Source organism: Mizuhopecten yessoensis, unplaced genomic scaffold (genome assembly GCF_002113885.1).
Source record: "Mizuhopecten yessoensis strain PY_sf001 unplaced genomic scaffold, ASM211388v2 scaffold11031, whole genome shotgun sequence".
Lineage (NCBI taxonomy): Eukaryota > Metazoa > Mollusca > Bivalvia > Pectinida > Pectinidae > Mizuhopecten > Mizuhopecten yessoensis.
Window position 1 is genome coordinate 305,459 of NW_018408844.1, and position 24,780 is coordinate 330,238.

The window sequence follows — 24,780 nt, forward strand, 5'->3', positions numbered from 1 at the left end:
CTGTCTCTGTATATTATGTCTCTGTCTCTCTGTATACTATGTCTCTGTATACTATGTCTCTGTCTCTCTGTAAACTATGTCTCTGTCTCTCTGTATACTATGTCTCTGTATACTATGTCTCTGTCTCTCTATATACTATGTCTCTGTCTCTGTCTCTGTATACTATGTCTCTGTCTCTCTGTATACTATGTCTCTGTATACTATGTCTCTGTATACTATGTCTCTGTCTCTCTCTCTGTATACTATGTCTCTGTCTCTCTGTATACTATGTCTCTGTCGCTGTATACTATGTCTCTGTATAGTATGTCTCTGTCTCTCTATATATTATGTCTCTGTCTCTGTCTCTCTGTATACCTCTGTATACTATGTCTCTGTGTACTATGTCTCTGTCTCTCTGGATACTATGTCTCTGTCTCTGTAAACTCTGTCTCTGTATACTATGTATCTGTATACTATGTCTCTGTATCCTATGGCTCTGTCTATTATGTCTCTGTCTCTGTATACTCTGTCTCTGTCTCTGTATACTATATCTCTGTCTCTGTATACTTTGTCTCTGTCTCTCTGTAAACTATGTCGCTGTCTCTCTGTATACTATGTGTCTGTCTCTGTATACTATGTCACTGTCTCTCTGTATACTATGTATCGGTATACTATATCTCTGTCTCTGTATACTATCTGTATACTATGTCTCTGTCTACTAAGTCTCTGTATATTATGTCTCTGTCTCTCTGTATCCTATGTCTCTGTCTCTCTGTATCCTATGTCTCTGTCTCTCTATATCCTTTGTCTCTGTCTCTGTCTCTGTCTACTATGTCTCTGTCCCTGTATACTATGTCTCTGTCTCTGTCTCTGTCTACTATGTCTCTGTCCCTGTATACTATGTCTCTGTCTACTATGTCTCTGTCCCTGTATACTATGTCTCTGTCTACTAAGTCTCTGTATATTATGTCTCTGTCGCTGTATACTATGTCTCTGTATCTCTGTATACTATGTCTCTGTCGCTGTATACTATGTCTCTGTCTATTATGTCTCTGTCTCTGTATATTATGTCTCTGTCGCTGTATACTATGTCTCTGTATAGTATGTCTCTGTCTCTCTATATACTATGTCTCTGTCTCTCTCTAAACTATGTCTCTGTCTCTCTGGATACTATGTCTCTGTCTCTGTATATTATGTCTCTGTCGCTGTATACTATGTCTCTGTCTATCTGTAAACTATGTCTCTGTCTCTCTCTCTGTATACTATGTCTCGTTATACTATATCTCTGTCTCTGTATACTATCTGTATACTATGTCTCTGTCGCTGTATACTATGTCTCTGTATAGTATGTCTCTGTCTCTCTATATCCTTTGTCTCTGTCTCTGTCTCTGTATCCTATGTCTCTATCTCTCTGTATACTATGTCTCTAAGTCTCTGTCTCTGTATACTATTTCTCTGTCTCTGTATACTATGTCACTGTCTCTGTATACTATGTCTCTGTCTCTCTGTATACTATGTCTCGGTATACTATATCTCTGTCTCTGTATACTATGTTTCTGTCTCTGTATACTATGTCTCTCTGTATACTATGTCTCTGTCTCTGTATACTATGTCTCTGTCTCGGTATACTATGTCTCTGTCTCTGTATACTATGTCTCTCTGTATACTATGTCTCTGTATACTATGTCTCTGTCTCTGTATACTATATCTCTGTCTCTGTATACTATGTCTCTGTCTCTGTATACTATGTCTCTGTCTCTGTATACTATGTCTCTTTGTATACTATGTCTCTGTATACTATGTCTCGGTATACTATATCTCTGTCTCTGTATACTATGTCTGTCTCTCTGTATATTATGTCTCTGTCTCTGTTTACTATGTCTCTGTCTCTGTATACTATGAATGGGAAACAAATCCATAAGGCTGCCCCTCACAACACTATTCAGGTCTATGTACATGTGCTGTGAAGTATGTTTTCTACAACTACATTGATATAGCCTGTTTTCTCGGAATATGGATGCGCTCTTTCAGCATGATCGCTACAAGCTATTCTGAATCTATAAATACTGCTAGTGCCTCTGGTCTAATGTCTTGTTGTTTAAACGGACTAAATGTAAATCTATCCCTGTATATATTAGCCTTATCATCAGGGCGGATATAGCTGTCCGGCATATACTGAAGTAATGGTACAGATAGAGTACGAACATAAAGAAGTTGGGTGGAGGTTGAAGGACGGTAAGAAGTTTCAATGAATTACATCCTAATTACTCATTGATAATGTTTTGAAACAATGCTAGGTGACCCTAACCTCGTCTCGGACAGCTCATTAATTAATTAATTATTCATGGCTAATTTGCTTGACCAATGGTGGTTACTGTAATGCAGCCAATCAGTGCTTCAGCCTTTCACCACTGTAGACAATAATGGACTCATCCAGATCAAGGCATGGTAGAGTCTACTAAAGTTACATAGGGGTGAAATGATTAACATGGTATCACACATGGGAGCTGTGTATATCTATCAGAAACCGGTCATCCATGGGTCACTCGCTATATAAATGACACCCCCCCCCCCATGATGGGGTTATTAGTGTACTGTACCTAAGTATAGAAGTTATATAGCAAGTATATGTAAGAAGGTACAATGTTTTTACTATGACAATAAACAGGTTTAATTAAGGTCACGATTAATTTACTTATGCTGAACTGGAGCTATCACCTCATAACCAGACAGAAATAGAACACTTTTCCTTACATTTACAGTATTGTCTGTGAATGGTTCATAACTCTTTTATTCGTTAGTCTGATCAGTGGACACAAACTTCCTCTTCAAAATATATTAACATGTGATAGGTTCAATAAAAGTTTGAAATTCACATAAGCTTTGATTAACTCTGCCAACACGTACTAATGATGACATCACACAGTTTTGTCTCGTTCGTGGAAAATTTGCAAAACCCCACCTACATGTAATGTTGTCATGGAGACTTGTCACGTTATATTATCAGGTTATGAGATGATCACTCCTGTTGGCAGGAACATTGCTTATTGCGTGAATATCAGTGTAAACTAAATATTTATAATAATTATATAATTTTAAAACTGTCAAAACTTTTGTGAAAGTAAATGTGTAGAAAGGAAAATAATGCTGAGAAGCTCTTTGGTACTACCACCTATTTAGTGGTATATCAGGGATTTCGTTATCTGTTGTGTCTGAAGGGGTGAAAACCCTAGGGAGCTGCTCAGAATCTCTTGGCTTTTCCTTTTCTATACCAGGTATATTCATATACATACATACTGGACAAAAGCCTTAAATAGAAAAAAAATAGTACCTACTATTAAAAACATAATTGGTGTTTCAATCAAAGTTTATTATACTTAACACACTGCAAGATGTTAGCAAAAAGAAATTTAGAAAAAACAGTTATTTTTGGTATCATTTTTGATACTAATCTGTGACCTTAACCTTTGAACCTTAGGCTGGAGAGCTGGAGAGAATAGAGCAGGAAATCAACGTCTGTATCCAAGGCCTGGGGCTGTCCCTTATCAACGACCTCAGTCAGACCGAGGTCGCCTTCCTCGGGATTACAAGGTAGTGTATTCTCAGAGAACTGTCACGCTCCTCAGAATCACCAGCCTGTGTCCATTTGGTTGCCTGTCTGTTAAATCATGCGAGATCAACATTTGAATTATATACATAAATTAAAAACTGATTTAAACATTGAATACTGGTACACTATTTATTGATTAAAAAAAAAATATCACAACATATTGAGGTACTTACATAGGAATATTCTTCAAACCCAGTCAACAAATGTATGTTATTGTGCTGTTATCGTCAGTCATTTAAAATAGGAACTTTTTGGCGTTACAGTTGGTGACTAGAACTCTGGCTCGCTGTTCTCTTGGTCCTAATAACTTTGGTGGACATGGTTTCGTGTCTGTGTCGTGCTGACGGGCAAATGTTGTTTTTTAAGTGTGATGACACTTTGTGTTACAGCTCCGGCGTTATATGGGAGGAAAAGAAGAAAAGGTTTAAGGCTCTGAGTATGAAGAACGCACACGTCCTGGAAGAGGCGTATCAGAAATACCTGACTGAGATTGAACTTGGGCATAACCCACCTCCACACCTCAACCTTGATAACAAGATGGAGGTATGTATCAATCTTCATTCTGTAATACAAAGTATGAATCAAACCTGGGATACAACTGGTTTATATAAATAGCTAATTGTAGAATAGAAGTGGCTTATATAAATAGCTAATTGTGGGATAGAAGTGGCTTATATAAATAGCTAATTGTGGGATACAACTGGTTTATATAAATAGCTAATTGTGGGATAGAAGTGGCTTAATAAATAGCTAATTGTGGGATAGAAGTGGCTTATATAAATAGCTAATTGTGGGATACAACTGGTTTATACAAATAGCTAATTGTGGGATACAACTGGCTTATATAAATAGCTAATTGTGGGATAGAAGTGGCTTATATAAATATCTAATTGTGGGATACAACTGGTTTATATAAATAGATAATTGTGGGATAGAAGTGGCTTAATAACTAGCTAATTGTGGGATACAACTGGTTTATATAAATAGCTAATTGTGGGATACATCTGGTTTATATAAATAGTTAATTGTGGGATAGAAGTGGCTTAATAAATAGCTAATTGTGGGATACAACTGGTTTATACAAATAGCTAATTGTGGGATACAACTGGTTTATATTAATAGCTAATTGTGGGATACAACTGGTTTATATAAATAGCTAATTGTGGGATAGAAGTGGTTTATATAAATAGCTAATTGTGGGATACATCTGGTTTATATAAATCGTTAATTGTGGGATAGAAGTGGCTTATATACTGCGCAGATCTTCCTACATGACTAACAAGTCTGGATATAGACACTACTTACCACTGTTGATATGAGCATCCTCCTTGTGAACTCCTGATCAAACTTTTGTTTCTAGGTTGACTTCAATGAGATGAGGATGTTCCGTCCAAACAATCGTGGGATCCGACGGAGTTTCCAGGAGGGGATCTGGCTCCAGTACAAAACCTCACCTCACCAGATCCAGCTTCACGCTAAAATCAACAGACTCCAGGTAAAGTCTCCATGGTGTGGTCAACAGAGTAACCCTAACAGATTAAAACCAAACTTAATAGTCAAGGCCAAGGTTACCGTTATCACTATAGAGATAATAATCCTGAATATAACTATTAAGGGAGATAACACTAAGGCAACTTATAGACCTCAGGTAAAGTAGCATATAGCCTTAAGGTAAGGTCTGCATAATTAAGTCCCATACAGGTCATGTTTAAATAAAGTAATTATCTTTTGTAATTTGAATTGTCTGATCCGTCATTGGTTAAACTCCCTAACCCTAACCCTAACACATGATATATTTGTTACTTCAGCTTGACAACCAGATGACCGGAGCTGTGTTCCCGACCGTCCTGTCACCGGTACCTTTACCCAAGTCTGTGGCCGCAGACAGTGGTAAGATAACTATTTCTGGGCTAATATTACAATGTTAAATTGTTGGATGTGAAGTATCACAAATAGTGATAATTTACATTTATAGCGCCCGATATAATTTGTAAAATTATTCTAAAGTGCTTTATAACACATAAATAATAGAACTTGTTATAGATAGAAAGAGGCATACAAATCAGCGTTATACATTTATGTCAAAGAACATTTTGCATAACTTTAACAATTGCCTCAGCATTCATTTGTTTTTGAAATGTTCTGTACGTCTTCTAGGAATAAGTTATAATTACATAATGTATATAAAATATTTTCATTAGACATTCCTTGTCATGTTAGTGGTGTAATGTTGTATTACTGCATTTCAGTACCGAAGCCTTTCACAGAAGTCAGTGTCATGTTAAGAAAACACGAACATGACAACATGCTACAATTTAAGTAAGTCAATTTTCTTTGATTTTTATATATTGTATACCATGAAATGTTGGCCTTTTAAATTTTTAATTACCTATGTTGATATTTAACTACATTTAATCAAGTGCCATATCTAGCTAGAATTAGCCACTTGTCGGTGATTTACGATGCACAAATTTCGATTCACACAATCGTTAAATAGAACCTGAGGACCTTGTAGGAGCTGCCTTGTCAGGCTCTGTAGCGAGTGTTCCTAAGCCACCTTGTTAATACCTCCACATGTGCATGGCAGTGTGTGTGCTGGAGGTGTATTGGTATGTGTTCTGTTTTATGGTGGGGCTGTGATTCCAATGGCATACTTTCCCATAGAACCACCTCCATTGATTACTACAGGATAGACGCTGTAGTACCCATCCCAGACTGTATATACTCCACCAGGAAGATGAAAGTTGTGTGGGCAGGAAAAAAACTGTTTCTATGAAAATTTACATAATGCATTAATATCTTAAGTGGCCTATCTGTTATAATGCCCTGTATTATTTATTTAGTTCAGAGTCTTCTATCCCTCAGCATTATTTACCAACTTAGTTGAATGTCTGTTATGGTGTGTTTATAAGTGTCAAGAAGTTACAAAGGTTCCGCAATCAACATAAAAACATTCTGAATTGCAGCGCACATATTAGGTTGAATTTTACTTTATACACAGCATACTACTTAATTACAATGGACAGGAAAATAGTTTGATTTCTGTTAAAAGTGTATTCACTGAAGTGTACCTGATTATGTCTGATAATTTATGGACCAGTAAATTTCAACTCCGGACAAATCTACTCTAAATCTTGTCTGAACCCATTTAATCTTATATAGGGTTCGACATGCCTATTATAAGATGATCATTGTAAATTTCAATCCCTTTATAAGTCATATTTAAAGACCCCATTTAAGTATATATGTAAATTCATATATTTGATTCAGGTTTATTGATCTTGAACTTTTGTTATCAATGGTAGTAGTACTTTATAGTTAATCAAATGCTAGTCTAAATAAAAACTGCACTGGCAGTATAACACTGGCAGTATAATACTGGCAGTATAACACTGGCAGTAACACTGGCAGTATAACTGGCAGTATAACACTGGCAGTAACACTGGCAGTAACACTGGCAGTATAATACTGGCAGTATCACACTGGCAGTATAACTGGCAGTATAACTGCAGAACCCCGGCAGTATAACACTGGCAGTATAACTGGCAGTATAACACTGGCAGTATAACACTAGCAGAATAACATTTCCAGTATAACTGACAGAATCACTGGTAGTATAACTGGCAGAAAAACTGCAGAACCCCGGAAGTATAACACTGGCAGAAACACTGGCAGTAACACCTGCAGTATAATACTGGCTGTATCACACTGGCAGAATAACTGACAGTATAACAGGTAGTATAACACTGCTAGTAACACTGGCAGAAACACTGGCAGTAACACCGGCAATATAATACTGGCAGAATCACACTGGCAGTAACACCGGCAATATAATACTGGCAGGAACACTGGCAGTATAACCGCAGAACCCCGGCAGTATAAAACTGGCAGTATAACTGGAAGTAACACTGGCAGAATAATACTGGCAGTAAAACTGGCAAAATAATACTGGCAGTAACACCGGCAATATAATACTGGCAGAAACACTGGCAGTAACACCTGCAGTATAATACTGGGAGTATCACACTGGCAGCATAACTGGCAGTATAGCTGGCAGTATAACTGCAGACCCCCGGCAGTATAACACTAGCAGTATAACTGGAAGTAACACTGGCAGAAACACTGGCAGTATAAAACTGGTAGTATAACTGACAGTATAACAGGTAGTATAACTGAGAGTATAACACTGGCAGTGTAACTGACAGTATAACCGGCAGTATAACACTCGCAGTATAACTGACAGAATAACTGGTAGTATAACACTGGTAGTAACACTGGCAGTATAACTGGTAGTATAACACTGGTAGTAACACTGGCAGTAACACTGGCAATATAATACTGGCAGTAACACTGGCAGTATAATACTGGCAGTATAACACTGGCAGTATAACATTGCCAGTATAACTGGCAGTATAACACTGGCAGTATAACTGGCAGTATTACACTGGCAGTATAACTGGCAGTATAACTGGCAGTATAACATGTCAATCTCTTTCATGACCTGAATGCTACAATATGACATACTATATGAATTTCATTTATATATCTTATTTGGAGCTTAAATTCTCTTTTACTAACTGTGGAGAGGAATATATAGACTTAATTGTACCATCTTTCACACAGATATTTTATATATAGACTTAATTGTCCCATTTTTCACACAGATATTTTATATTTAGACTTAATTGTTCCATCTTTCACACAGATATTTTAAAGTCCTCATCCAGGAGATGCAACTGAAGGTTGACCAGGGATTCCTTAACAACATCATTGATCTGTTCTCCTCCAGCCAGGACGTCTCTCGGGAACAGGAGGTACGTACTCACTCATTGGTCAGTTTTATGTCACTTTGTAACAGCCATTCCGGTGTTACTGTGTATCTGGTACATACACTCTCATTGGACATGCCTATATAACAAGCTTTCTGAATGGATATTACAGGATATAGCCATAATATATAGACTAGCTGTATTGTACAGTTACTATAACTTGCCTTTTGTAGACTGCCCTTTTCCTGGTGGATTGTGAAAAGGTCAAGGTCAAGTTGATGGACGAAGTTGGCCTGTCTTTGGCTGATGAGCAGAAGAACTTCTACGACTATCTTCACTTCTCACCAATTAAGGTAATACAGTAGATTTCTCTTAATATCACTTCCCATTTGTCAGAGAAAAACATGATGTTAACAGAAACATGACCTAAACAGAATACATATTTTCTGATGTTTTTCAGCCCTCGAAACCGGAAGTGAACTTAGTCAAATGTCTAAGTGATGTGGCTCTACGAAGAAGATTGATATTTTGTAACTAACCTTGTTCTTTACCCTAGTTGAAATATAGATATAAGTAAATAAGTATAGAAATAAATATATTATTTGTGTTTCATTTCAGTATGCAGTTACATTTCATATAGTTAGTAGCAAAATGACGATCAGTACGATTGTAATTATGATTGTTTACTGCAGTAGTGATGTAGGCATACAAGTGTTTGGCTGGTATTCTGCATCAAATTCAATTGTAAACATGAGACTTGGTAAATATTTACCTATATCTTGATATATATACTGTTCTTTCGCTAGTAACATATTTTTATAGGTTAATTTCCTTAGATATTTGCTGCAAGTGTGTAATCGAAGATCGTACACATGTTATAATTGGTTGAAAGAATACATCACACTTGGCATTAGAAAAGTTTACAGATGTTAGACTGTCCTAGCTCCCCCAACCGCAGGTGAATATCATGTTAACAAGTATGTAAGTCAACCTATTGTTTAACAGTCAGCCAGGTGTAATCTATTGTTTGACAGTCAGCCAGGTGTAAAAAATACAGTTAGGCCAAGGAATGCGTCCAGGGTGTGACAGAAGGTCCCCAGGGCATTTATCATGAATCATTACCACTATTTACCTGTATTTTTTTTGTGACAGTGACCAATATAAAGTGATATTAAGAGAAATCAACATAAAATCAGGTGATAATAAAAGAATTGATTATAAAAGATTATATAGCATCAAAAAAACATGATAGTAACCGAAAAGTGACATTAACAGACGTGATATTAGGTGAAATGTACTGTAATTATCACATGGAAGTATTTAATGTGTATTAAACATCTAATATTACAAGGAAACAAGTATGTTAAACAGTAATAAACCTCATCTTAACCCTTTCACCACTGTAGACCATAATGGACACATCCAGATCAATGCATGGTAGAGTCTACTTAAGTAACATAGTGATGTAAGGATTAAACAAAGTTATTTGGGTACATTCATTTTACAATTTAATATCAATTCAAGTTTTTTTCAATTATTGCAAGCTGTATGTTTACGTTCATTAATTCACTCCCAATGAATAAAGTTAAAATGTGTTCTCATCTAACTGTTCCCACTCTGTAACATTGTCATTAATGGTCACTTAGTGATATGTTTGTCTGTTTTCATAAATTAACCTACTTCTGAAATGTGCTGCCTCTTCATTGGTTTTACCACATTGTCCTTTTTCTAAAAAATATGTATGTGTTTGATTGTTGTAATGCCTTTTATAGTAAGTAACACATGTTTGTTTACTAGATGTACGAAGTAACTTGTGTTTTACTTGGTTGACAGATCCACTTGAGTTTCTCCCTGCAAGGAGGGGGCGGGGACGGCAAACCGACACAGATCCACGCCAATGTCATCAATATTTTCCTCCAGAGTGTTGGCGTCGTACTCACCGATGTACAGGATGTTGTCTTCAAGTATGTCAGCAGTTGTCTCCCTTACATTAGTTTAGAGAAAGGCAGTAGTTGTCTCCATAATAGATATTAGTTTAGAGAAAGGCAGCAGTTGTCTCCCTTACATTAGTTTAGAGAAAGGCAGTAGTTGTTTCCCTTATATTGTGAGAATTAATATCAAAGTTGTCTCCCTTATATTAGTTTAGAGAAAGGCAGTAATTGTCTCCCTTATATTTAACACTGGAAAAAGATTAACAGTTGTCTCCCTTTTATTATCAATGTATGAAATTTACTAAGCAATTGTTCACATTATTTATGTTTACAGTCATTCAGCAGTTAAAAAATCTCTGGAATCTGGCTATTTACCTCAAATCTCAAAAAATGCTAATGTTACTGCTATTTTCAAGGGCAAGGGGGTGAGGAGTGATCCATCTAATTACAGACCTCTTTCTATCACACCAGTATTTAGTAAAATGCTTGAAAAGATAGTTTTTAAATATCTATTCAATTATCTGTCAACAAACAATATAATTTCTAAAAATCAATTTGGATTTCTCCCTAAAGACTCTACAGTGAAGCAGCTATTAACAGTATATGATACAATACTTAGACAACTTGATAGAAGAAAAGAAGCAAGACTAGTTTTGTGCGATATTAGTAAAGCATTTGACAGGGTTTGGCATGATGGACTTGTATATAAATTTAAAAAGTATGGCATTAAAGATAATGTGCTTAACTGGCTCTCTAATTACTTAATTGATAGGCAGCAACATGTAGTAATTGATGGATTTCAATCTTCCTGGAAGACTTTATCAGCTGGGGTACCACAGGGCTCGGTCATCGGTCCATATTTATTTCTTATTTATATTAATGACTTAGAAAATGAAATTCAGTCTAATGTCAAATTTTTTGCTGATGATACTTCATTATTTGTGCTAACATATAATAATAAAATAGCTGCTGCTGAAATTTTAAATAATGATCTAAATAGAATAGCTATGTGGGCAAATAGATGGGGTATACTTTTTAATCCCAACAAAACAGAATCCCTACTAATTTCAAACAAACATAATACTGATGGACTACATCCTGACCTTATATTCATTAACAACATTGTGGCAAACGTAAAAAAAGCATAAACATCTTGGAGTTTTTCTTAATTGTCATGGTTCATGGTCAGACCACATCAATTTTATTTATGAAAAAACATATAAAACAATGAATCTGTTCAGATCACTTAAAAAAGTAAAGGCTCGACAGGAAATCTTTAGAATATATTAATATATAAATCTTTTATTCGTCCAAACCTTGAGTATGCGAGTGTTTTGTGGAATAATTGTAATCAGAGAGAATCCGGTCTTCTTGAATCCATCCAACTAGATGCTGCTAGAATAGTTACTGGATTAGGTAGGGGTACTAGTCATGCTGTCATTCATAATGAACTAGAATGGGATACACTTCAGAAACGCAGAAATGACCAGCAACATATGCTATTTTTTAAAATAACAAACCGTCATACCCCTAATTATCTGTTTGAAAACATTGAACCTTATATTATAAACAATGACTTAGTGACTCATGATATTCGACATCAATGTATATTTCAAACACTGATTTGCAGAACTAGTATATATTTTAACAGTTTCTTTCCTAGTATGATGTCGGTGGAATAGATCCAATTGTAATTATTATAATTTGAGGTCAGTTAGTGAACTTAAAAAGCAACTCGTCCATCATGCCATTCTTTCTAATGCTGAGGATACATGTACAAATGCTTTTAAATATGGAGGGACTAGATCTTTTAACGTCATTTTATGTCAACTTAGACTAATTAATAGCCCATCCTGTATATGTGGCAATCATGACGAAGATGTGGATCACTTCTTTCTATACTGCCCTAGGTACATAATCCAAAGACAAAACCTATTAGTTTCTCTGTCTCATTTGCAGCTCAACATTTAACTTAACCTACATTTAAATCTTGACTTAAACCTGATTGAACATTTAGTAAATAATATCAATATACTAACTAGGGGAAGTAACCACCTTAGTCATGATCCTAATTCTGCTATTTGTGTCTGTGTTCAGAAATATATTGAGTCTACTAACAGATTTTGAAATAACTGTTAATTCTAGTCCCAATGTGTTTGTGTATGTCTATATGATTACTCCTTCAACACGGCTCCTGCTCTGGATTGTCAATGACTGGGTAAGCACACAGTGGTGGTGTGTATGGACATTTTAGTGCTGCCCAGTTATTATTGTTATCTGGAGAAGGAGTGGTGATGGAGGACTTGTTGGTGTTACAAATTATTCAACTAATAATATTTAATATTTACTGTATTGAATGGAGGGTCCAGTTTTTAATATATGTTGTAAAATTTATAAAATTTGATTATTTACAAATGCAGTATACACACATGGCTTTCCATTTTGAAATATATTTTATATGATATATTATACTGGTTACCATGTAAAGAAAAAATAACAACAAAAAAAAACAACTGTATTTGTTTTACGTCAGTAATTTTAATTTTTTAAATGTTTACTTTTGCTTAGTTCAGAGATAGATAGAGACTATTAAGTATTAAATATTATTTAATGTTCCAAGCCAGTGCTAATATGTTAATGTCTAAATTATAATTATGTTATTGTTTGAAATGTATGTAGAGAGGGCTTGTATAGCCTGTTGCCCAATTCCCATTGAAGCATTTGATTTAATAAATATTCTGTAATGAAATTCAGCAGTTGAATGAGGTAGCAGTTGTCTGCCTTATGTTTTCAAGTGTAAACGAAAGTCACTATTAACCAAGAAGTTAACATAATAACTGCATCTGCAACTTCAGGTTTATTCATTCAACCTGTGTGATCGAGAGTTCCATTTTGACATTGGAAAACAACTTGTATTATATCCTCAAGGAAGATAACTCAATAAATAAGATGAAATATTGGTGTTCAATCTTTCTCTATTAGAAATTATTTGGAACTATAAAGACATTGATTGTATAAAACCCCATTCATTATGAATCCCTTGTTTACACCTGACACTGGTGTAATGAATCCCTTGTTTACACCTGACACTGGTGTAATGAATCCCTTGTTTACACCTGACACTGGTGTAATGAATCCCTTGTTTACACCTGACACTGGTGTAATGAATCCCTTGTTTACACCTGACACTGGTGTAATGAATCCCTTGTTTACACCTGACACTGGTGTAATGAATCCCTTGTTTACACCTGACACTGGTGTAATGAATCCCTTGTTTACACCTGACACTGGTGTAATGAATCCCTTGTTTACACCTGACACTGGTGTAATGAATCCCTTGTTTACACCTGACACTGGTGTAATGAATCCCTTGTTTACACCTGACACTGGTGTAATGAATCCCTTGTTTACACCTCACACTGGTGTAATGAATCCCTTGTTTACACCTAACACTGGTGTAATGAATGCCTTGTTTACACCTCACACTGGTGTAATGAATACCTTGTTTACACCTGACACTGGTGATACATAGACAGGATCAGGATTAGAGTGGTAAGTACAGCTATGTGTACTTCTGTTACAGACTCGAGTCGTAAGTACAGCTATGTGTACTTCTGTTACAGACTCGGCTACTTCCAGAAGGAGCACTGTTTCTACAACCAATCACAGCTATTGGGCCAGATGACCAAACACTATGCAGGCCAGGTAGGAATGACAACATATCAGAAAAGTGTTTGATGATGCTCATTAGTTCTACCACTTTTTAGTTGATAATGACTGGTATTGATTCAGAGTTCTGTTCTTGACACACATAACTTCTCTACACCATTGTAATATGTCATGACAAAAATAATGGCTCTGAATGGGCCTTAGATTTGACATGATGTATTCCAATGGTGTGTCAAGAGCAGAACACTTGGGTTTCGAAGATGGTCAACGTATATTTTAAACTCCAAGGCATGTCTGCAGAAATTGGTATCTTTAACACATATTTGGTGCAGAAATTTGATAGAAATTGATGCTTTTATATTGTGACATTGGTCCGTGCCATAATTTGTGTTGTCTTCTAGGCCATTAAACAGATGTATGTGCTGTGTGACATTGGTCCGTGCTATAATTTGTGTTGTCTTCTAGGCCATTAAACAGATGTATGTGCTGGTGCTGGGACTCGACGTGTTGGGAAATCCGTTTGGACTTCTGCGTGGGGTGGCAGAGGGTATAGAAGATCTGTTCTACGAACCATACCAGGTATGTTATTGGGTCAAGATATTTATTGTACAGTGAATCATACCAGGTTTGTTATTGGGTCAAGATATTTATTGTACAGTGAACCATACCAGGTATGTTATTGGGTCGAGATATTTATTGTACAGTGAACCATACCAGGTATGTTATTGGGTCAAGATATTTATTGTACAGTGAACCATACCAGGTATGTTATTGGGTCAAGATATTTATTGTACAGTGAACCATACCAGGTATGTTATTGGGTCAAGATATTTATTGTACAGTGAACCATACCAGGTATGTTATTGGGTCAAGATATTTATTGTACAGTGAACCATACCAGGTATGTTATTGGGTCAAGATATTTATTGTACAGTGAACCATACCAGGTATGTTATTGGGTCAAGATATTTATTGTACAGTGAACCATACCAGGTATGTTATTGGGTCAAGATATTTATTGTACAGTGAACCATACCAGGTATGTTATTGGGTCAAGATATTTATTGTACAGTGAACCATACCAGGTATGTTATTGGGTCAAGATATTTATTGTACAGTGAACCATACCAGGTATGTTATTGGGTCAAGATATTTATTGTACAGTGAACCATACCAGGTATGTTATTGGGTCAAGATATTTATTGTACAGTGAACCATACCAGGTATGTTATTGGGTCAAGATATTTATTGTACAGTGAACCATACCAGGTATGTTATTGGGTCAAGATATTTATTGTACAGTGAACCATACCAGGTATGTTACTGGGTCGAGATATTTATTGTACAGTGAACCATACCAGGTATGTAATTGGGTCGAGATATTTATTGTACAGTGAACCATACCAGGTATGTTATTGGGTCAAGGTAATTCTTTTACAGTGAATATGATGGATATAAATTAGACATGATTGTAAGTTATACATTACAAAGCATTATTATATTTTCAATGTGATCATCATACAGTAATAGGATAGCTATATAGTTATTTTATTATGAAAATAAAACCTGTATAAACATCATTATTAAGCACAAATTTGGATATAAATATTTGCAAAATTAAGTTCCTGATTCCATGGTCTTTGGTGTTTAGGGAGCTATCCAGGGTCCGGAGGAGTTTGCGGAAGGTCTTGCCCTTGGAGTGAGGAGCTTGTTTGGACATGCTGTTGGTAAGTAGGCATTAAGGTCAAGGTCACAGATGATCAGGTCTTGTTATAATCTTCATCTTATCATCCAATGTTTATTGGGAATTCTTCCTTAAAGCAAAGTCCTACTTAAGTCGTCTGGCTGGGAATTGTCTTATCAACTAGGAAATCGTTAAAACAGTGTCCATATGGCAAACCTCCTCTGCTTCTTGTTATAACAATAATTTATCTATATTATTTATCACACAATCTCTGGATGAATAATTATCATCGACACAATGTTTACAATGATGTGTATGTACAAAATGTACATGTTATGTGTTAATGTCTGCTGCCCTCACCAGGTGGAGCTGCTGGTGCCGTGTCCAGGATAACGGGAACTCTGGGAAAGGGTTTCGCTGCCTTGACCTTGGATGATGACTACCAGAAGAAGAGACGAGAAGCCATGAACAAACGTCCGGCAAACGTGAGGGAAGGTTTAGCTCGAGGAGGCAAGGGCCTCGTCATGGTAAGGACACGGGAGGTCACTCTGACACACGTAAGGGGAGGTCACTCTGGCACACGTAAGGGGAGGTCACTCTGGCACACGTAAGGGAAGGTCACTCTGACACATGGAAAGGGAGGTCACTCTGACACACGTAAAGGGAGGTCACTCTGACACACGTAAAGGAAGGTCACTCTGACACACGTAAGGGGAGGTCATTCTGACACATGGAAAGGGAGGTCACTCTGACACACGTAAAGGGAGGTCACTCTGACACACGTAAAGGGAGGTCACTCTGACACACATAAAGGGAGGTCACTCTGACACACATAAAGGGAGGTTAATTTGACACACATAAAGGGAGAGGTCACTCTGACACACATAAAGGGAGGTCACTCTGACACACAAAAGGGAGGTCACTCTGACACACGAAAGGGAGGTCACTCTGACACACGTAAAGGGAGGTCACTCTGACACACATAAAGGGAGGTCGCTCTGACACACGTAAAGGGAGGTCACTCTGACAAACGTTAAGGCAGGTCACTCTGACACATGTAAAGGGAGGTCACTCTGATACACAAACTTCACCCTGTTTTACTTAAATGACAAGAAATTTCCCATATGGCAAAATTGGGAACTTAACAAAAAGGGGGAAAGTATCAAGAAAATAAACGATTCCCCAAAACAGTATAAATGTATAGCCCACAATCATCAAATGGTGGGCTGTTCAAACCGCCTTTCATCTGAGGTCTACTGTCTGTAGTCCATGGGTCTAGGTCCTAAAGCAGTTCTGTTTAGCACAAATTTTTAAAAAAAGTACTGGAGGGAACTCGAATTTCACTTGTAGGTTTCCCAATGGTCTGCCATTGTGGATGGCCACTAGACAGCCATCTTCAATGTTTATAGTTAAATTTTGTTATCACTTTTTGTCAAGAAGTACCAGACAGATCTTTATCAAATTTGATATGTTGAGCTACATACATAATGTAGGTTCTAAGTTGTGCATGTTTCATTTTAAGGCTGATCAGAACAATAAAATGATTGACAAGCAGCCATCTTTGTTTTGATAGTTCCAGTTCGTTATCACTATTTCCCAAGAAAAACCAGGCAGATCTTTCTCAACTTCAGATATAAGTTCCCCTTGTTATACATTAAGTACTGTTCTAGTTCATAGTTCAAACAACCTCACTTTGAAAGTACACTCTCATACAGAGCAGTATGAAGCTTTGATCAGATGTTACCACAAGGTGTATTTACAGTGTGCATGTACATGACTCAACCAATCAGATAAGAGAAATGATAATCGTACAAAGGACCTAAGTACAGTACAATGGTGGCCGCCTAGGGGATTTCTTGTTCTGTAAAAATTAAAAAAACGTAAATGATTTTGATTTTGTAATAATTTGTATTCTATATTTTACTACCAGGGCGTGTTTGATGGTGTGACAGGCATTGTAAGGAAGCCGATAGAAGGAGCCAAGAACGAAGGAGTCGGGGGATTCTTTAAAGGTAAAAAATAAACTGAAGGTTAAAATAAATGATTTATAAAAGGAATAGAAGGAACTGTGAATTGTGACGTTCTCTAACTCAAAGTAGGGAAGGGGGGGGGGGGGGGGGGGGGGGGGGGGGCTTATCACAGGACAATGAAACTTGTTGACATTTCTACTGAACTGTAATAGACAATGGTCGGCTCTTTATAATGCATGGGCTTATTATCGCATAAATATGGTTAAATTGAAATTACCTTGAACAAAATTTATGAAATTTTGGATATCATATTTGAAAATTCTACGTTTGTATGTGAAGTTCCAGATGTTTGTTTGGTTGATTTGTGTTGGATTGTCATTTCTGTAGTATTTCTCCGAAATGTATTTACGATATCAATACTATTATAGCTTAGTACACTGTTAACTCTGTATATATATATGTACCTGAGTATTATGGTGTGCCTGTATTTGGCGGTCTTATGTAAACCATAAGCAGTTTAACCATTTCACCCCTCGGTAACTTTAATAGAATCTACCATACATTAATCTTGGTGAGTCCATTTTGGTCTACAGTGGTGAAAGGGTTAAGGTATATCTAAGCATTTCCAGAACATTTCTTGTCTTGAAAACTGTTTAAGAATTCCACATCATACTCCAGGAACATGTTGGACATTATCAGTGTCGGTATGACAATGTCATTTGGTTTTATTGAACTTAACATATTGTACCATGTGAATAACCTCCCTTGTAGGTGTGGGGAAGGTATTGGTGAGCGTGGTCACAAGGCCCACCAGTGGAGTAATTGACTTATAACTAATGACAATGTGAATAACCTCCCTTGTAGGTGTGGTGAAGGGACTGTTGGGCATGGTCACAATTTAAGGCCCACCAGTGGAGTAATTGACTTATAACTAATGACAATGTGAACAACCTCCCTTGTAGGTGTGGGGAAGGGACTGTTGGGCGTGGTCACAAGGCCCACCAGTGGAGTAATTGACTTATAACTAATGACTGTGTGAATTACCTCCCTTGTAGGTGTGGGGAAGGGACTGTTGGGCGTGGTCACAAGGCCCACCAGTGGAGTAATTGACTTATAACTAATGACTGTGTGAATTACCTCCCTTGTAGGTGTGGGGAAGGGACTGTTGGGCGTGGTCACAAGGCCCACCAGTGGAGTAATTGACTTATAACTAATGACTGTGTGAATTACCTCCCTTGTAGGTGTGGGGAAGGGACTGTTGGGCGTGGTCACAAGGCCCACCAGTGGAGTAATTGACTTATAACTAATGACTGTGTGAATTACCTCCCTTGTAGGTGTGGGGAAGGGACTGTTGGGCGTGGTCACAAGGCCCACCAGTGGAGTAATTGACTTATAACTAATGACTGTGTGAATTACCTCCCTTGTAGGTGTGGGGAAGGGACTGTTGGGCGTGGTCACAAGGCCCACCAGTGGAGTAATTGACTTATAACTAATGACTGTGTGAATTACCTCCCTTGTAGGTGTGGGGAAGGGACTGTTGGGCGTGGTCACAAGGCCCACCAGTGGAGTAATTGACTTATAACTAATGACTGTGTGAATTACCTCCCTTGTAGGTGTGGGGAAGGGACTGTTGGGCGTGGTCACAAGGCCCACCAGTGGAGTAATTGACTTATAACTAATGACTGTGTGAATTACCTCCCTTGTAGGTGTGGGGAAGGGATTGTTGGGCGTGGTCACAAGGCCCACCAGTGGAGTAATTGACTTATAACTAATGACTGTGTGAATTACCTCCCTTGTAGGTGTGGGGAAGGGATTGGTGGGCGTGGTCACAAGGCCCACCAGTGGAGTAATTAACTTATAACTAATGACCATGTGAATTACCTTCCTTGTAGGTGTGGGGAAGGGATTGGTGGGCGTGGTCACAAGGCCCAGCAGTGGAGTAATTGACTTATAACTTATGACCATGTGTATAACCTCCCTTGTAGGTGTGGGGAAGGGATTGGTGGGCGTGGTCACAAGACCCACCAGTGGAGTAATTGACTTATAACTAATGACCATGTGAATTACCTCCCTTGTAGGTGTGGGGAAGGGATTGGTGGGCATGGTCACAAGGCCCACCAGTGGAGTAATTGACTTATAACTAATGACTGTGTGATTTACCTCCCTTGTAGGTGTGGGGAAGGGATTGGTGGGCGTGGTCACAAGGCCCACCAGTGGAGTAATTGACTTCGCCAGCAGTTCACTTGAGGGCATCAAAAGGTACTGTTTGGATGTAAAACAATATTTCACTGAGTCCAACAGTTCATTTTATGTATTTCATGATCTCTTTGGAATTTTTAGATATAGTTGGTAAAAACCAAAATAATTCTAAAAATAAGTGTGGGAATTAAAAGATGAATAAGGACTTCAGTCATCAAAATGTATGCTAAAACTTAGAGATCTACTGCATGATGGGGAATTAGTATCATCAAGCTTATTCTTTTTCAGGATTGCTGATTTTTCAGAAGAAATCCGCCGAATAAGGCCACCAAGACGTTTCCATAGTGACAGGGTTATTCGTCCTTACAACAAGCAGGAATCGGAAGGCTATGCCATTCTTAGCGTAAGCTGTAGATAGTTGTCCCTATGTGTCCTCGGCTTTTCGAATAAAATGGGGAATAGTGATTTAGGCCTGTCTGTCACATTTCACACGGAGAAGTATGAATGAGGTATACTTATATGTTTTGTGTCCCCAGGAGACAGAGAAGTATGAATGAGGTATAATTATATGTTTTGTGTCCCCAGGAGACAGAGAAGTATGAATGAGGTATAATTATGTGTTTTGTGTCCCCAGGAGACGGAGAAGTATGAATGAGGTATAATTATATGTTTTGTGTCCCCAGGAGACGCAGAAGTATGAATGTGGTATAATGATATGTTTTGTGTCTCCAGGAGACGGAGAAGAATGAATGAGGAATAATGATATGTTTTGTGTCCCCAGGAGACGGAGAAGTATGGATGAGGTATACCTATATGTTTTGTGTCCCCAGGAGACGGAGAAGTATGGATGAGGTATAATTATATGTTTTGTGTCCCCAGGAGACGCAGAAGTATGAATGAGGTATAATGATATGTTTTGTGTCTCGAGGAGACGGAGAAGTATGAATGAGGGATAATGATATGTTTTGTGTCCCCAGGAGACGGAGAAGTATGGATGAGGTATAATTATATGTTTTGTGTCCCCAGGATACGGAGAAGTATGAATGAGGTATAATGATATGTCTTGTGTCCCCAGGAGACGGAGAAGTATGAATGATGTATAATTATATGTTTTGTGTCCCCAGGAGACGCAGAAGTATGAATGTGGTATAATGATATGTTTTGTGTCTCCAGGAGACGGAGAAGAATGAATGAGGAATAATGATATGTTTTGTGTCCCCAGGAGACGGAGAAGTATGAATTAGGTATAATGATATGTTTTGTGTCCCCAGGAGACGGAGAAGTATGGATGAGGTATAATTATATGTTTTGTGTCCCCAGGAGACGCAGAAGTATGAATAAGGTATAATGATATGTTTTGTGTCTCCAGGAGACGGAGAAGTATGAATGAGGTATAATGATATGTCTTGTGTCCCCAGGAGACGGAGAAGTATGAATGAGGGATAATTATATGTTTTGTGTCCCCAGGAGATGGAGAAGAATGAATGAGGTATAACTATATGTTTTGTGTCCCCAGGAGATGGAGAAGTATGAATGAGGTATAACGATATGTTTTGTGTCCCCAGGAGACGGAGAAGTATGGATGAGGTATAACTATATGTTTTGTGTCCCCAGGAGATGGAGAAGTATGAATGAGGTATAATGATATGTTTTGTGTCTCCAGGAGACGGAGAAGTATGAATGAGGAATAATGATATGTTTTGTGTCCCCAGGAGACGGAAAAGTATGAATGAGGTATAATTATATGTTTTGTGTCCCCAGGAGACGCAGAAGTATGAATGAGGTATAATGATATGTTTTGTGTCTCCAGGAGACGGAGAAGTATGAATGAGGTATAATGATATGTTTTGTGTCCCCAGGAGACGGAGAAGTATGAATAAGGTATAATTATATGTTTTGTGTTCCCAGGAGACGGAGAAGGGGAAGTACTTCACCACAGATCACTATGTCGCTCACCTCGTCCTCAGTCGCGACAGCAAACATGTCCTCGTCGTGACCGACAAGTAAGGCTCTTCTACCTATTGTTATTATGAATAGAATCAAAGTATGTACCATTTAGGAAATCTGAAAGTGAAAATATCATGATTTGTAGTATTCTGTGATGTATTAGGAGGTTGACGATATGATGGACTGTTTTAAGAGTGGCGGTTTAAGGTTTTATCTATGTATTGATCTATGTGTATCATGGTTTCAGGTGGGTGGTGTTTGCTGTACGTGGAGAACTGTTTGATATTGGCGGTTTAAGGTTTTGTCTATGTATTGATCTATGTGTATCACGGTTTCAGGCGGGTGGTCTTTGCTGTACGTTGAGAACTGTTTGATATTGGCGGTTTAAGGTCTTGTCTTTGTATTGATGTTTGTGTATCACGGTTTCAGGCGGGTGGTGTTTGCTGTACGTGGAGAACTGTTCGGACACTGGGACGCTGACTGGACCTATACCTGGGTTGAAATGAAGGAGCCACCCAAGAGGTCACAAAAGGGCATTGAAATCTACCTCAAGGTATGGTCAAATAAACGGCATTGAAATCTACCTCAAGGTATTGTCAAATATTATAATCTACCTCAAGGTATGGTCAAATAAACGTCATTGAAATCTACCTCAAAGTATGGTCAAATAAACGTCATTGAAATCTACCTCAAGTTATGGTCAAATAAACGTCATTGAAATCTACCTCAAGGTATGGTCAAATAAACGTCATTGAAATCTGCCTCAAGGTATGGTCAAATATTATAATCTACATCATGGTTAGGTGAACGTCATTGAAATCTTCCTCAACCATTAAGTTCTCATCAAGATCAAGGAAGAGAAGCAAAAGATACACAGGATGTTATTTAATCTGTCATCATGAGGACAGACCTCCTGCAGATGTGATCAAAGTCCAGGTCTAGCACACATCAGTTTCCGCTCAATAACTTGAGTAATGTTGAATGGATTCATTTCAAACTTATTAGGATGGTTCATTGCCATGAAAGCTCGGACATGTTCGATAACCAAAACTATTTGCCAGTTATGTACGGAGTTATGGTCCTTTGTAGAATTGCCAAAACAGTTTCCGCTCAATAACATGAGTAATTTTGAATGGACTAATTTCAAACTTGGTAGGAAGGTTCATTGCCATGCAAGCTCGGACAAGCTTGATAACCAAAATTATTTGCCACTTATTTATGCACTTATGGCCCTTTGTAGATTTGATGCTTATCTCTCCAAAATTTATGCACTTATGGTCATGTACCGTTTTTGCTGAACTCTTTATAGCTCACCTGCCCAAAGGGCAAGTGAACCTATGCCCTGCTGCGGCGTCCGGCGTCAACTTTTCCCTTTAAAAGCCTTTATCTCCTGAACTACTGATTGTATTTTAACTAAATTTGATATGAAGCATCCTTGGGACCAGGGGCTCAATGGATTTATGAAATAAGGGTGTGGCCCACTAGGGGGTTTAGTTAGGGGCCAAAAAGGGGAAAATTTAGAACAAATTAAAAAATCTTCTTCTCCATTTCCAGAATTGCTAAAACCAAATACTACTCATGTAAAGGCCTTTGGGTGGTTTATGAAATTATGATTTTCATGTCTCCAGGCAGCCATCTTGGATTTTGATGGTGAAAGTTTGTTATCGCTATTTCTCAAGAAGTACCAGAGGGATCTTTCTCAAATTTTATATGTAGGTTCCCCTTAGTCCTCAGCTGTGCAGGGCAACTTTTGAGACTGATCAACATGACCGACAGGCAGCCATCTTGGATTTGGATATTGAAAGTTTGTTATTGCTATTTCTCAGGAAGTATCAGAGGGATCTTTCTCAAATTTTATATGTAGATTCCCCTTGGTCCTTAGCTGTGCAGAGTAACTTTTGAGACTGATCAGATAAACAACATGGCCGACAGGCAGCCATCTTGGATTTTGATAATGTAGGTTTGTCACCGCTATTTCTCCGGAAGAACTTTAGGGACCTTTCTTAAATTTTATATGTAGGTTCCCCTTGGTCCTAGCTGTGCAGGGCAATTTTAGAGACTGATCGGATAAACAACATGGCCGACAGGCAGCCATCTTGGATTTTGATAGTGAAAGTTTGTTATCGCTATTTCTCCGGAAGTACCAGAGGGATCTTTCTCAAATTTTATATGTAGGTTCCCCTTGATCTCTCGTTTTGCATGTTATATTTTGAGACTGATCATAAAAACAAAATGGATTAAAAGAAGAACTAAACAGATCTTTCTTATATTGCAATGATCGATTTTATTTCTTTCACAGTAAGTACTATACTAGTAAATATGTGAAATGACAAACTCACTTTGAAGGTTGGCTTTCATACACATCAGTATTAAGTTTAGATCAAAGGTTACCTCAAGGTGCATGCATTTACTGTTAACATGACTTGATCAAACAGATTAGAGGAAAGAAGAGAAAAGATCAAACTGACAAAGAACTAATGAAGTTGGTACAAAGGTGGGCGCCGGGATCTCTTGTTATGTCTCCCAGGGCCCCCGTTAGCCCCTGGTGAGGGGGTGAAATTTAGTATAGTTTATATAGGAAATATACATAATAGGCCATATCTTCCAATGTTTTGAATGGAGTTTGCTCATATTTGACGGAAATACTTGTTAGGGGAGGAAGGTCTGCTGGTATTTTTGTGACCCTGACCCCCTAGGGGAAAAAAAAGGAGGCGAATTTCAAAAATCTTCTTCTGCAATTCCAGAAATGCTAGTATCAAATACTACTCATAGTTGTAAAGGCCTTCGAGTGGTTTATATACTGAGTAACCAGAGGGATAGTAACCAGGGTGATAGTAACCAGGACAATAGTAACCAGGACAATAGTAACCTGGACAGTAGTAACCAGGACAATAGTAACCTGGACGATAATAACCAGGGCAATAGTAACTGGGGTGATAGTAACCAGAGTGATAGTAAATAGGGTGATAGTAACCAGGACAATAGTAACCAGGATGATAGAAACCAGGACAATAGTAACCAG

At 37.8% G+C, this 24,780-nt stretch overlaps 1 protein-coding gene across 10 annotated transcripts in view; it reads left to right on the top strand.

The window, feature by feature from the left end:
* Positions 1–24,780, top strand: part of LOC110464761 (vacuolar protein sorting-associated protein 13A-like) — a 188,059-nt gene that overhangs the window by 160,866 nt on the left and 2,413 nt on the right. For 7 of the 10 annotated variants that reach the window (XM_021520137.1, XM_021520139.1, XM_021520141.1 and 4 more), the window contains 14 exons: positions 3,458–3,570; positions 3,979–4,132; positions 4,950–5,084; positions 5,398–5,479; positions 5,839–5,908; positions 8,295–8,403; positions 8,592–8,711; positions 10,192–10,322; positions 13,913–13,994; positions 14,424–14,537; positions 15,610–15,685; positions 16,006–16,169; positions 17,573–17,654; positions 18,575–19,274. In XM_021520137.1, coding sequence (XP_021375812.1) covers positions 3,458–3,570; positions 3,979–4,132; positions 4,950–5,084; positions 5,398–5,479; positions 5,839–5,908; positions 8,295–8,403; positions 8,592–8,711; positions 10,192–10,322; positions 13,913–13,994; positions 14,424–14,537; positions 15,610–15,685; positions 16,006–16,169; positions 17,573–17,654; positions 18,575–18,636 — 1,494 coding nt within the window. In that variant the 3' untranslated portion in view covers positions 18,637–19,274. Of the gene's footprint in view, positions 1–3,457; positions 3,571–3,978; positions 4,133–4,949; positions 5,085–5,397; positions 5,480–5,838; positions 5,909–8,294; positions 8,404–8,591; positions 8,712–10,191; positions 10,323–13,912; positions 13,995–14,423; positions 14,538–15,609; positions 15,686–16,005; positions 16,170–17,572; positions 17,655–18,574; positions 19,276–19,783; positions 19,872–20,099; positions 20,215–21,719; positions 21,815–22,187; positions 22,312–24,780 lie in introns of those variants that run through there. The other 3 variants (XM_021520133.1, XM_021520132.1, XM_021520142.1) reach the window with 2 other exon arrangements.